Source organism: Pseudochaenichthys georgianus, chromosome 14, assembly GCF_902827115.2.
Source record: "Pseudochaenichthys georgianus chromosome 14, fPseGeo1.2, whole genome shotgun sequence".
NCBI lineage: Eukaryota > Metazoa > Chordata > Actinopteri > Perciformes > Channichthyidae > Pseudochaenichthys > Pseudochaenichthys georgianus.
Window position 1 is genome coordinate 14,380,035 of NC_047516.1, and position 13,294 is coordinate 14,393,328.

At 40.2% G+C, this 13,294-nt stretch overlaps 1 protein-coding gene across 1 annotated transcript in view; it reads right to left on the bottom strand.

Annotated features, from left to right (window-relative positions):
• Positions 1–13,294, bottom strand: part of nsg2 (neuronal vesicle trafficking associated 2) — a 35,421-nt gene that overhangs the window by 17,296 nt on the left and 4,831 nt on the right. The window contains exon 3 of the mRNA XM_034099464.2: positions 9,014–9,124. Within this exon, the coding sequence (XP_033955355.1) occupies positions 9,014–9,124 (111 nt within the window). The remainder of the gene's footprint in view (positions 1–9,013; positions 9,125–13,294) is intronic.

Consider the following 13,294-nt stretch of genomic DNA (forward strand, 5'->3'; position numbering starts at 1 on the left):
AACAGCACGCAGGCTCCAGAGTACAACACGAATGCTGAAGGTAAATCAATTACTTACTCAAATGCATGTGTTTTTGCGCATGTGTGTATGATAATGTGGGTGTATAACTGAGAGCAGATAGCCTTGAACACTCGCTATAATGAGCGTGCTTTTAGTTGTCAATACAAGGAAGAATAATATGTGGAATAGGAGGCTGTGCGAGGTTTTGAACAACAGCAGTAATTACCTGAAACTTGACAAACAGTGGAGGCTTTCTGTGGAGGCGGCAGAATGCAGCGAGGCTCTTATCAGATGACGAGGTGGAGGTAATAATGGGATAATTGTTTTGGACCTGGCTACCTCTCCCGTTGCTACCTGCTAACTTCAGCTGGCACCGACAGGTTCAACTTGGCAGTATGGAGCTGCCATGTGGTCCTCTGTCTGTGTGTTTTAGGAGGTTTGTGTTGGAGTGTCAGACCTACGAGTGTGTTTGTTTGGCGAAGGTTGGCAAATTATACCGTGTTGTCTGGATAGCGAGAGAGCCAGAAAGCAAGCAGGACACAAATGAAGTCCCCCTTTCATCAATCTCCACACCTGCATCTCTCAATCCCTGCCAGAATCATTGTTTACTCTCTTTCAGGTTATCATTTTCAAGAATGCTCTTCACGGCATTCAGAAAGGCAGCAGTTGATTGTGGTGCAAGAAAGAGAAAGTGGATAGACATTTTGCAGAAAAGGTCATGAGCTGAATATAAATCGTGAAACACTGCAAACACCACCATGCAGCACCTTTCCTCTTTCCTTAATGAATGTATCCCAAAGAATATTACATTTCCGTGCTCAATGCAATATCAATATTTGAACGCGCATTTTTATTTAAATTGAAAATCTGGCCATTTTGACAAGAAAACCTATTGAAAAATGTGCTTTGCAGTAAATCACACTTACTATTCAGATATATTTGCTAGTACGAACACAGTTATATTCTGTCTCCTAGAAACTGCTTGTATAAAATGTCATTGAGCAACCACACAGGATTAAAACATGTATTATTATGACCTGGCAAGTCATAGTATGATAGAGTATGTAGATAGTGAACTTCTGAGGAAATTTTTTATCACAATATCTGATCTTGCATTACAATATCTTCTTGTATGATCACAGCATTATAAAACCTTTATTTTGATTTGTTTACCAACCTTTGACAGCATTTCAATTCCTCAGGGTTAAACCTGGTTTTAACCACTGCCAAGAAGGTTATGTTTTCTTAACGTCAAATAACTTCAGTATTCAGGATAACTCTAGTATTTAGCTTAGATATGTATTCATCATTCATTTACAGGTATCATTTTGAATTCTCTAGGTGACACAGGCTTAAGGACAGGTGTTGCAAACAGTATACAGTATATGCAGTGATGTACCTGAACGCGTTCAATGAACGATCGTTCATGAACGCGTTCAATGAACGATCGTTCATGAACGCGTTCATATTTTGGGCGAACGTGAACTGAACGTACTCTATTTCCGCTAGATGAACGTAATTGAGAACGCGTTCATTCTCAGCGCTGTATAACGGCGTTCAAAAGTGCGTTCATTCTCAGCACTGTATTATAACGGCGTTCAAAAGTGTGCCAGATTTCATATGCCTTTCAGCCGAAAACCCAGTTAAAACACACCGTAAACAGGCTTCAAAATAATGCGGAAAACCACCCAATCTGGCAACAGCAAGCTGCCTGTGACGCGTACGCGCCTGTCACCCCTGGCTGTCGCACTAAAATATAAATATACTAAATATATCAGACTCCTCACAAGAAACAATGTGGAACCGCGGAACCGGCGAGCATTGAATGAATGAATGAATTAGTAGGGACGAAGCCGAGAGCAGCTGCAGCAGCACTCAGAGTGAGACTCTACGGCAGGGGTGGGGAACCTCCGGCCTCCGGCCGTATACGGCCCGCAAGACAATTTGGTACGGCCCTCGAGGTAATTTATAAACAAACGTAAAAAATGAAAGAAATCTAGACCGCAAAAAAATTAAACAAGCGAGTGCCTGTTTTTCCTGGCCAAGGTCATGGTCCTTGAACACAACACGAGCCTAACGTGTCATCACGTGGTATATGTCTCGACTGACAGGGGTGCAGTTCTGACGGAGAGCACCAGAACGCCACTCCAGCACTTCAGAAATTGCAGTACCGATAAGTCCATACACATGCCGCAGTTTCTGCGTGTCTGTGTCTTTAGTTGAAAGCCCAGTGGCGATCTGCTCATCGGTCATACTGATCAGACAGTCAATAACTGTGTTGTTATCATTATCATCTGGTTAGCTAGCTATGCTAACGAATATAAGAAGCTTTGTCTACAACCAGTGAGGTAAAGGCACATCTTTATATGATCATTATAGTTATAAAAAAAATAAGAGAATAAAGTAAACAGGTATAAAATACTATATGACAGTTATTAATAAAGAAGAATACAGTTTGAAAGGGGAGTGATTTGTCAAATATCCATAAATTAAAAGAAAATCTGTTTACAGTTGTGTTTGGGTGTTGAGAGATGTGTCCATAGATCTCCTAATGTTGCTCTCAAAGTACAACAAATCTTCCCAGGGGAGCATGCCCCCCGGACCCCTCTAGAGGAGGTTAGGTCCCCCCCCCACTTAAACCATGTTCACATGGATAGGAAACGAAATACATTTGCACACATCTTGTGTCCATATCTTTCTGTGTTGGTGGTCACGCCACACCCTGCACGTGCATGCATACGCGAGTCATGGTGAGATATCTGGATTCAGAGGTTGCTTTTTCTTTGCACAGAATGAAATGAATGGGCTGTGATTTTAGTTTTTTTAAGCAGAGGTCAATAACTTGTACGGCCCTCTGAGGATATTGTAAACATTGAAATGGCCCATTAACATCATACAGGAGACAAATAATAGCTCGCAGCAACGTATTGAAAAAAGAACTATGAACTATAAATTAGTTCATTTTTGAAACCATGAACTTTAGTTCAATATTTTGAATTATGAACTATGAACTGAACTAGTTCATTTTAAAATATGTGAACTGTGAACTGAACTAGTTCATGTAGAAAGTGAACTTTCCCAACACTGAGTATATGTCCACACACTGAACATCGTCTCACTCTCCAGGTTCAGTTTTCTCAACATGCTGGGAAATTCAGGAGCTTGTCGTTCAGTTTTATTTCACGTAGTTAATGAGAAGGGAAGACGTGCCCTACCCGGTTTGCTCAAGGACCAAAATAACTACAGAGGACACGCTCTATCTGAGGTCTGCTGGGAGTAATGAGGGAGGGAGGGGGAGAGAGAGAGGGAGGGAGGGAGGGAAGACGGTAAGCGATGACACATGAACTTGGTCTAAAGGGAGGAATCTTATGGAAACAGAAAGGGAAGAAGGGAGGAAGAGATAAATGAGAGGCCAGCAGAAAGGAGGGTCGAGTTGTGAGAAGTCATCATTTTATATCTGCCCTACTTCCACCAGATCATCACTGTGCTGTATTTTGATGCTTTTTTCTTTCTGCATTAATGCATTTTGGATATTATGTCGTCTGCCACTCATATTTCTGACTGCTTTCCTTGCAGGACGATCACTTTGTGCTCACACTATGGCCATGGTTGTCACGGTGGATTAAAAGCTGCAACTACACACCTGTGTGTTTTTAAAAACAAGCGGCACTGTATTTCAAAATAAAGCAGCTTCGATCAAAAAGGACAAATAATTGCAGTAAGTACAAACATGGAAGAAAGAAAACAGGGAAAGGGAGAGGAGAGGAGGTGAGGGAGAGGGGTAAGCAGGAGCGAGGCGGTGAGCGAGGGCAGATTAGAGAGCATTTTTACACTGAGCTCTTCATCCATCAACACAATCTGCAAAGCTTTGAAGAGAGAAGAGATGTGCAAGCTTTTCATACAGGTGTGTGTGTGTGTGTGTGTGTGTGTGTGTGTGTGTGTGTGTGTGTGTGTGTGTGTGTGTGTGTGTGTGTGTGTGTGTGTGTGTGTGTGCGTGCGTGCGTGCGTGCGTGCGTGCGTGCGTGCGTGCGTGCGTGCGTGCGTGCGTGCGTGCGTGCGTGCGTGCGTGTGTGTGTGTGTAAGAGATCAAGCATGAAGGTCTACACATCTGTGTGTGCATATGTTTATCTGCTAAGAAGCATATTCTAATGTCTGCTTTCAGTTATTGAGTGTGTCGCTGTGTGTTCCTGCAGATTAGGGTAGTTAAGAGAAAGATAGTAGGCATGACACATTTATTTGCAGACCTATGACCTGTGAAGTTTGCTTTCAAAAAAGTATATAAATAATAAAAACCTAGCACTATGTTGAGGCACTTTTCCTGTTTATTGCAATGACAAATACTGCAGGCATCCAGATTATTGTGCTCTGAAGCTGTTTCCTGAGAGAGAGGCAGGACATGACCCAGACATCTTTCTAAATAATTGAACTGTGTTCAGTATTTTGAATATTAAATGTACAAAACTCAGCAGGATTGCCCAAGTAACAGCAAGGCTGTGGACTTCACAGACATCCCCCTAAATGGATGGTGGAAAAACTAGGCAAAAAAAAAGCAGAAAACACACTCACTCAGGGACACACACATTAACATTTAAACATGTGTATGCTGGTTCATTAAAACAAAGTACACTTTAATTATAGCAGATTAAAATGCAATGCTGGAAATACCGTATCCATCCATTTGGAAAATGATGAGTACTAATTTCAAAGTATTTAAACACTATTTACACATGTTGACATGCCTGTGTGTCTGCAGAATCAGCTCAGTCAGTCAAGCAAACCTTTCAGATGAGCGCCCAAAACGAAGAGACATTGCTCAAAATCACACAGACTGCAATGCCTTTCTGCCTAACAAAAGCTGATATGGTGTGGCTAGACGGAGATGACAGTTAAGTCTGCCGCAACATTTTGGAGCAACTCTGATGAGCAACAACTTCTAACAAGTTGGCTCAGCATTGCTCCATTGCAATGTGTGCATTTTTAAAACTGTCCAGGTTTGCTCCCCCCTAAGGAGCAACAACACAGGTCTCCAAAACACCTATCTAGTAGAGTACGATTCCTGCTGTGTTACATTGTCAGACAATTCCATATCAGATCGAAATCTATGCAGCAAATATGTTATTATTCCAATATTTGTCTTCCTTGTCAAACCTGGTGCCTACAAGGACCACAATGCAACTGCATCACTTTGTAGCTTGGTCAGAGGTGTGTGTACGTTTTGCTTCTAACCCCTAATGTAGCCTTTTTACAGTGTGCGAAAAAGTACACATCCCACCGTCCGGGACGTGTTATTTACAATATCGGACAAGTAGATTTGTCAATATATTTGGATGTCTGTTGATATAACGGTTCATTCTTCGGGCGCGCGCAGCACGTTCACAGCCTCACAGGCATAGATTGCGCAATATTTTATTGCGCACCTTAGAGGTGAAGTGCAGGGATATTGTCATTCAAGAGAGAATACGATGCGTAGTTCTTTTGGAAAACATTGTTTTGTTTGCCTATTTACCTCGTTGACGTAAATAATACTCATTACATTGAAAAATGCATTATTTGTGATCAAAATAAAGGTTGTTAATGTATATTAGCGACCCCCACAGATGTTTGATTTCACTGGGTCCGTGGGAGCTCAGGCCCCTCCTTATGGGAGCTCAGCTCCCATTGGCTCCCACGTAACTCGAACCCTGGTTGGGAAGCAAAACTCGGTTCCGAGTAGGAACAAATAACAATTGTCCGGTACCGGGATTAATAAGAGTTGTGAGGACAGGAGGCGAGGCCGAGCCCCGCGGACTGCAGCTCTCTCATATGCTCCGTATCAGCTGATCGCTGCACGGTGCAGCTCAGCGTCTCTCTCTCTCTTTCTACACACAGCGGATCCGCTGCCCGTTTAACAGCCTCATCTTTGTCAAACTTTGTTATGTTCTTTCTCTAACACGTAATGAAGGTTATTAAGCGTTTTAGCTCCTGTGTTGTTAATATTGACCGCCATTTCCTTTATGAAGTGAAGCAGCCTCCCTGTCTGTGTCCTCGCGCTGTCCTCACATCCCCGGACCCCCAGACTCGGAGGAGCACAGGGATGTCAGTATTGTTTATGAAGCAGGGTATAGAAAGTAGCTACATTATTGAAATGAAAATACTATTTATTTACTTTTACAAGCAGTGAGCAGCTGGGCAGCTGCAGCATGTGTATTGCAGGACATGTGTAAGCGTGCAAGCGTCTTTGAGTTGTAGAAAAGCGCTAGGCCTATAGGCTATACAATTTATAATGTATTATTATTATTAGGTTATGTCCTATGTGTTTGGACATGTGTGGTTGGACTCTGTCTCACAGGCAGGTTGCAGTGTAACATCAGAGGAGACTGGGCCAATTGTACATTCTCAAACTGCACCACTTAGAACTAACTAAACAATGCAGAGATTATGTTTATATAATTGTATTCAATAACTGTAAGAAATTAAACAGTATGAAGTGATTTGTAAATAGGAATACAGATTTGACTTAATGTTTTCATAAATATATTTTTCTCCCAGTTTGACTTATTTTTACCCTCTCAAAGAACCGGAATCGAGAACCGAAAATAACCGGAATCGAAAAGCAGAACCGGAATCGTTCAAATCCAAACGATATCCAATGTGTGATGCAGTAAAATCTTATCGCTCACTTACGTTAGCGGTGTCGTAAAAAACGTGGGAAAATGTAAAATACGATGACGAAGAAGAAGATTACAGTGGCCCCAATTTTTGTCCATTCTGGACAAGTGAAAAATGTATTCTCACAAGTAAATTGCCAAACTCACTTGTCCATGGACAAGTACTCTAAAAACTTTTTCTCACACTGCTTTACTTTTTAGCATAATAAACATTTGATCAAAATGAAACACCATATTTGTGTTGAATGCATACTTCTTGTAAGTGGTAATAGCTATAGAAAGTTGGGCAGTTATGAAAACATACAGCATGAGATGATAGATAATAATCAAATACCAGACATCTCTTTAATATTTCTGATTGAATAAAGCCTTTGTGTGCAACATTAAAATCATCTTTAAAAAGTATCTTGGGTTTTTAAGTATTATAATGAATTATATTGGTCAAATAAAGATATTCCTATCTAAGTATTGCATGCATAAAAACATATTTATATTGTATGTCTTATTATGATACTGTATATATCAATATAAAATGATGTTACATTCTTTGGCAAAAGAGTTCATCCATATCACCCACTCGACCTATATGATGTCAAACAAGCTAATAGAAGGCTGGAGACCTTTTATGATCCTTATATGTTTGTATGATATCAATAAATGAATGCAAGACCTCATGGAAGAACAAGCCTTGTCAGGACTCCTGACTTTGTCCACCAGTACTTCCATTTCCCGTTTGCAGGACTATAGAGGCTCAAGTGATGCAGTTTGTCACTTAACCTTGCCTGTGTGCTCTGAAAGTGTAGCAATGTGTGTATATAGCTTGTGTGTGTGCACTTTAACATAGTGACTAATCCGGACAGATTTCAGAGCCTCTTGTGGTGCCATTCTGCTCACACACACACACACACACACACACACACACACACACACACACACACACACACACACACACACACACACACACACACACACACACACACACACTTGTATTTGCACTCCTCTGCTTGAGCACACTTCTCTCCTCTCTCTCTCTCTCTCTCTCTCACTCACTCATTCACTCACTCACTCACTCACTCACTCACTCACTCACTCACTCACTCACTCTGTCAGGGTTGCCATGGAGGGAGGTTATCTTTGCTGCCATGACAACGTGAGTTCTCTTTGGTCTCCCCTAACGACAGTGGAATTGAACACACAGCGCTGGGTGATGTGATGTGATGTGATGTCTTTGGAACGGAGGCTCAGAGATTCACACACAGCGCAGAAGTCACCTGAACTACTCTGTGCCAGAGAAGAGGAGTGGTAGAAGAAGAACTCAACTTATTTTTCTACTAAGTAAAAGTAGCAACATTATTATGTAAAAATACTGCCAGTAAAAGTCCTTTGTTTAAAGTCCTACTTCAGTACCATTGCGTACTGCTGAGAGAGTGCAACAATCTGTTGTCCCTCGAAGACCTTGAGGCTGGTAGGAACGATTTTAGATCCCTAACACTCAGGACACACACTTTTTGAATCATTCTGTTAAACAGTATATCCCACATGATCATTACTAGGAACATTTTCACATCCTCTATCTATACCGTTTTGCAAAACCTGCACTAAAACTACATATTGTACACATTAATTATAGTACTTTTATCTTTTTCAGATTTGTATTTTGTTATTGTCTGCTTTATATTTATGTTCTTGACATTTCCACTGCTTTGACAGATCTTATACTTTCTCCTAATATGGAAATGTTTTGCACTAAAACCATAAAAGGCAGATTTCCTGTAAGTGAAAATGTAATACCAATAAACCTCATTCTGATATAAAAGTAGTACTTCCTCTACATGAGGTTATCATACCATTACCAATTCTTCCATGTGTGTCTACAGTTTTGCTTGCATCTCTACCCCCTGCATATTTTAATAGAGAACTAATTTGATTGTAGATGTTTTTCCAAACCAAATCGGTAGTTCAACCTTTTTGCACTGATTTTATTCTGGGAAATTGAGTGGGGGAAATGTCAGTTGAAAATATTTCTAATTAGAGCCAAAACAAATGTCTAATTAGAGCCAAAAGTCATAATGAAAACCGCACACAGGAAATGTTCGACTGAAGCCCATTATACTTTTGAGAAACATGCTAATTACAGCATGTCATCATCACCACCAAACTCTTTCTCTTCGGAAACTGAACTCAGGATTACATCCAATAATACCAGTGCTGAATTAATGCAACTGATTTTAATATTGACATTGACCAAGAAACTGCCATTAAAGCCTGACTCCATCCCGCTTAAATGTTCAAGATCAAGGCATATCCATATCCCACATTTCAGATAATTTAACCTAAAACAAGTTTATAAACTCTTTCCTTCTTACCTTGAGTCTCTCAGACACCCCGTCAGTGAAGCTGATGGTGAACTCCTCCACCTTGGGAACCTTCAGCCTCTTCTTCTCTGTCTGGTACTCCGTCCGAGTTTTCACCACCACCTGCAGGATGGAGAGAAAGCAGTTTAATACTCAGAGATGCTTAAGGTAATATATGGGAGATGCATGGTATTGTAGCAGGAAATGGTAGAGTCATATTTGTAAAAGTCAAGGCAAAGGTCTAACTGTAACGCACTGAACTGTAGACAAAATGGCAAGGTGCAAGGAGGCAGAACAAAATCAGATGTGTGTTTTCTAGAGGCAAAGTCTGCATGTCTTCTGAGGGATTGGGCTATACATCTTGGAGATATAGACTTATTAGATGCATTCGTTTTTATATTACCAGTATCCCATTGTGTACTGTTTATACAGTATATGAAATAAAAATGGGATTACTGCTTCCTCTATAAACTGGATGTGCATAAGGGAACAACATGATAGATATGATAGTGAAAAGCACATCAGGAGGGCAGACATCCCTCCACAGTGTATACTCTGATGAAGCTGAAATGACTCTAAAAAAGTAATTTGAAAAACCGAGGTTGAGATGGGTTCACAGCTCAATACACAGAGGTGTAAGCTGGGATTGAAGGGGTGGATGAAAGTGTAGGCTGATAGATCTGGAAACACATTAAAGAATACACAAAAACAACACATCTACTGTAATATACAATATCGGTGTAGGATATTTGAATAGCAGTGAATGTTTTTATTTTGGCGGATCAAACCCAACACAGCTAGAAAGCACAAAGCGAACACACAGGCATGCCAGGCATCTGTTGGAGCACTGCTGGATGTTAATAAATGCTGGTGCCCAGAATTTAAGACCCTGATAATCCAAAGGGAAAACATTGTGCTTTTTGCAGGCATCTACATGTAAACAAAAAAAGAGTTAGGGCAGCACAACCCTGCCCCAATAATGTCAGTCTAAAACTCCTCAAGCAAACCTGTTCAGAGGGAAGAGAGGGGCACGGGGAAAAGAGACGGAGAGAGCTCAGAAACGTTCAGATGTATCAACTTTTATTTTTGTGAAAGGCATTTGTACACAATCAGTGGGTGCGGTGAAAATGGATGGGACTTTCCAGCATTCTTGTTTTTTGCCTAAAACCATTTCAACAGGGAGTTTAGGTTATGATTCATTGTTGTATTGTCTTTATCAGCAAATAGCAAGTAACTTGATTTGTAATTGTGATCAATAATGTTCAAATCTATTTAGTTATGATAAACCTGGGTCTTATTTTGGTGGACACTATATGCACGCATTCATATAATTTCACCTGAATAATCTATTTAAGTATTTGCTTGAGCACTTTTTCCTCAAATGTTTTTTTAAAATTCTGAACAAATCAGTAAAATGTGTATAAACCTAAAACTATGCATAATTTGTAGTTTTGTGGTTTTAAGTCCTACATGAACCTAGAAAGTACCTACAGTACGCATCACACACCACAATCATTCACTCACTTCAACAAAAAAGTTAATGAATAATATTCCCTTCAACTTTGACTTATAGAAATCCAAATTTCTATTTCATAAAGGCTTTGTCTTCTCAGCTTTAGCATTGTGTCCTCTTTTGCGGCGCCGACTTCATTGAACAAAATAATCACTGTACTTTTTAAGAAGGGAATGTGCCCCTACTGTGTTGTGCATTCAATGTTTATTAATGTGCACACATGGACTTGGCAGATAGAGAGAAGGTGAACAAATGAAGAGGCGGGGGAGAGGTGGAGGAAGGGGTGGAGGACAATGTGTCGGTGTCCTTCTGGCTAACTGCACAGCTTCTGAGCGGCTCCTTCACTTTGAGGCAGCGCCAGACACTGCTGTGCTCACATACTGGCTCCACTATCTGAATAACAAAGCTGTCAGTTGGCCGTAGGAAGCCCTTATCGAAGAGTTGAGGGCCGCAGGAGGGGCACTGAAAACATCGCATTTGATTGGACCCCTGAGGCTCCGCAGCCGTGTGGCCTTCAGTGCATCAACACCAGACGTCACTGTCCTAACTAATGTCTCCATTTTTCCTCAACGTTGTCTTTCTTTCCTACTCATCTCACAATAACATGTTCAGAGCCCCAAGGTTCAAACACAGCGGGGCTTCATGTTGCTTCATTAATCTCGCTCCTCCTGTACCTCTCGCTCCTTTATTTCACATTACCGTATGAAGTGCCTATAAATCACGGTTTCCTCACTTACACAGACCTTTAGCAATCAGCTGCAGCTGGAAAATATACTGAACAAAGTGTCACCTTCTCTGATTAGACAGGTGGAAAAACATTCATTTATGGGCTATTAAATATTGTTAAACAAAGCTTGATGTAAAAAAAAACATAATATGAATGATGCAGTCACGAACAGTAATGATAGGATGAAGGAAAATCGAATTACAACTTGCTCACTTATTATTCCACGGAGGTAGCAGCTCATATTTCACTTGAGAATTTGACCATTTGCATTCCTGTAGTCATGTGTTGTTAATTTGTTAGCAAGTGGTTTTATGGACGGAAATGTTGGTCAGTCGGATGAACTACCTTATTACGTTTTCGGTGGATTATCAGGAAATGTTGTACAGACATTCCCACGAGATTCTCGGGTAACCATATTTAGTGATCCCCTTGCTATAATAATTATGTATTCATAGCACTTGTGTGTTAGGGCGAGCTTATTTAATATCTGCCATGAGCAAAGAGCAAAGGCATTTTCTTTTATTGTGTTTGATCCCTCACTATAAAGAACTGTACCTGCTGGAAGTCTAATTGCCGATGCAGAGGTGATAACAACTTGCTGCTCTCCATAAACAAGTACCTCATTATTCTAAGAAGTGTACCCATTTCCTTCAACCTTGTTAGCCCACAATAAATTGCTCTACCAAAGTGTCTGTGCGTGTCCCTGTTGGCAAAGTGATTTTCCCAAAGGGGCTTTGAAATACAACATAATGTAAGTAATGAATGTCAGGGTTGTTTACAACATTTTACCCTAACAGTTTGGTTCCCCTGTACTAAGAGTATCTCTCCTTAAAATGCCTAAGTTTCAACCCCTTGTTCACTATTTGTTCCGATATACCTACATTTAATTGCTGATATAAACCAGTTAGTCATTTTCTGCTACCTGATTGATACAACAAAATTAACCTGCAGTCTGTATTACCATCAATGGTATGAACTTTAGCGATCACCTGACTTTCATCTAAACTTTTATCCTTCTTACACTTTCTTTTTTTCTTTAGAGGAAGCCTAAAAGCCTCCCCATTATGTATCAAACCTCTAGACTCACTGTTCATTTTAATTATGTTGATAGCCCTGACAGGAAGGTAAATGAATCCAGCACAGTAGAGAAGCACAGCCTCTGCTTTGAGATTCTCTGAAAATCTATTTACAGATATTCAATTAGTCATGTATATTAACTGTCTTGATTCACTGTGACATTGTTATATCTCCGTGACAGACGTGAAGTCACTTTTAGATCTGAAGGCTGTAAGATTTCCAATTAATGTCTGTTTGTTGAAATAACTTGTGCCACACAGGATGTTTCTCAAGCCAACAGAACTTAATGTTTATTTAAAAAAGCACATCAGGGCTTTTCAGGTTTTCCTTTTTTCATATCTGAGTGAATAATCGGGAGAGTAAATAAGACATGAATACACAGGGAGAAGAAGATTTCAGAAAAGGCCGTTTTAACTTTTTAAACTTAGCCAGATCTCTCTTTCTCTCTCCAATCATAAGTTTTTTAGATTTATATTCCCTCTGGTAGAGCTGTCGAAACCTATCTTTTCTCCCTGTCTTCCCAAGTATGTTATTCTTCAGATTTGTTATCGCTATGATTGCCGCTTTATTTTATATTCCCCAAGGACCAAGCTGCGGAAGAGATGGCAAAGTGTTGATGTTAAAGGCTGCAGACATTGTCTTTAAGGTGTTTGGTTTATCTTTGTGAATAAAACAGTGAATGACATTCATACAGAAAGCAGGAGGGAGCTACCCTTCTTGGGGTAAACCATTAGCTCTGACAGGATGTAAGTGATAATATAATCACAGGTGAGACATGTTTAATCAACTCCTCTTTTAGAGTTTGGATTGAAATAAGACACCCCTACAGTCACAAAAGTGATTCTGAAATAAGATATGCACACTTTGGAATCCTGTTCTTACATTGTTAAGTTTTTCCAAACACCTTTATTTACAAAAACAATTTCAGAGGATGTAATTTCCTCTTTTCCCAATAACATCGAGTTAATCATACCTG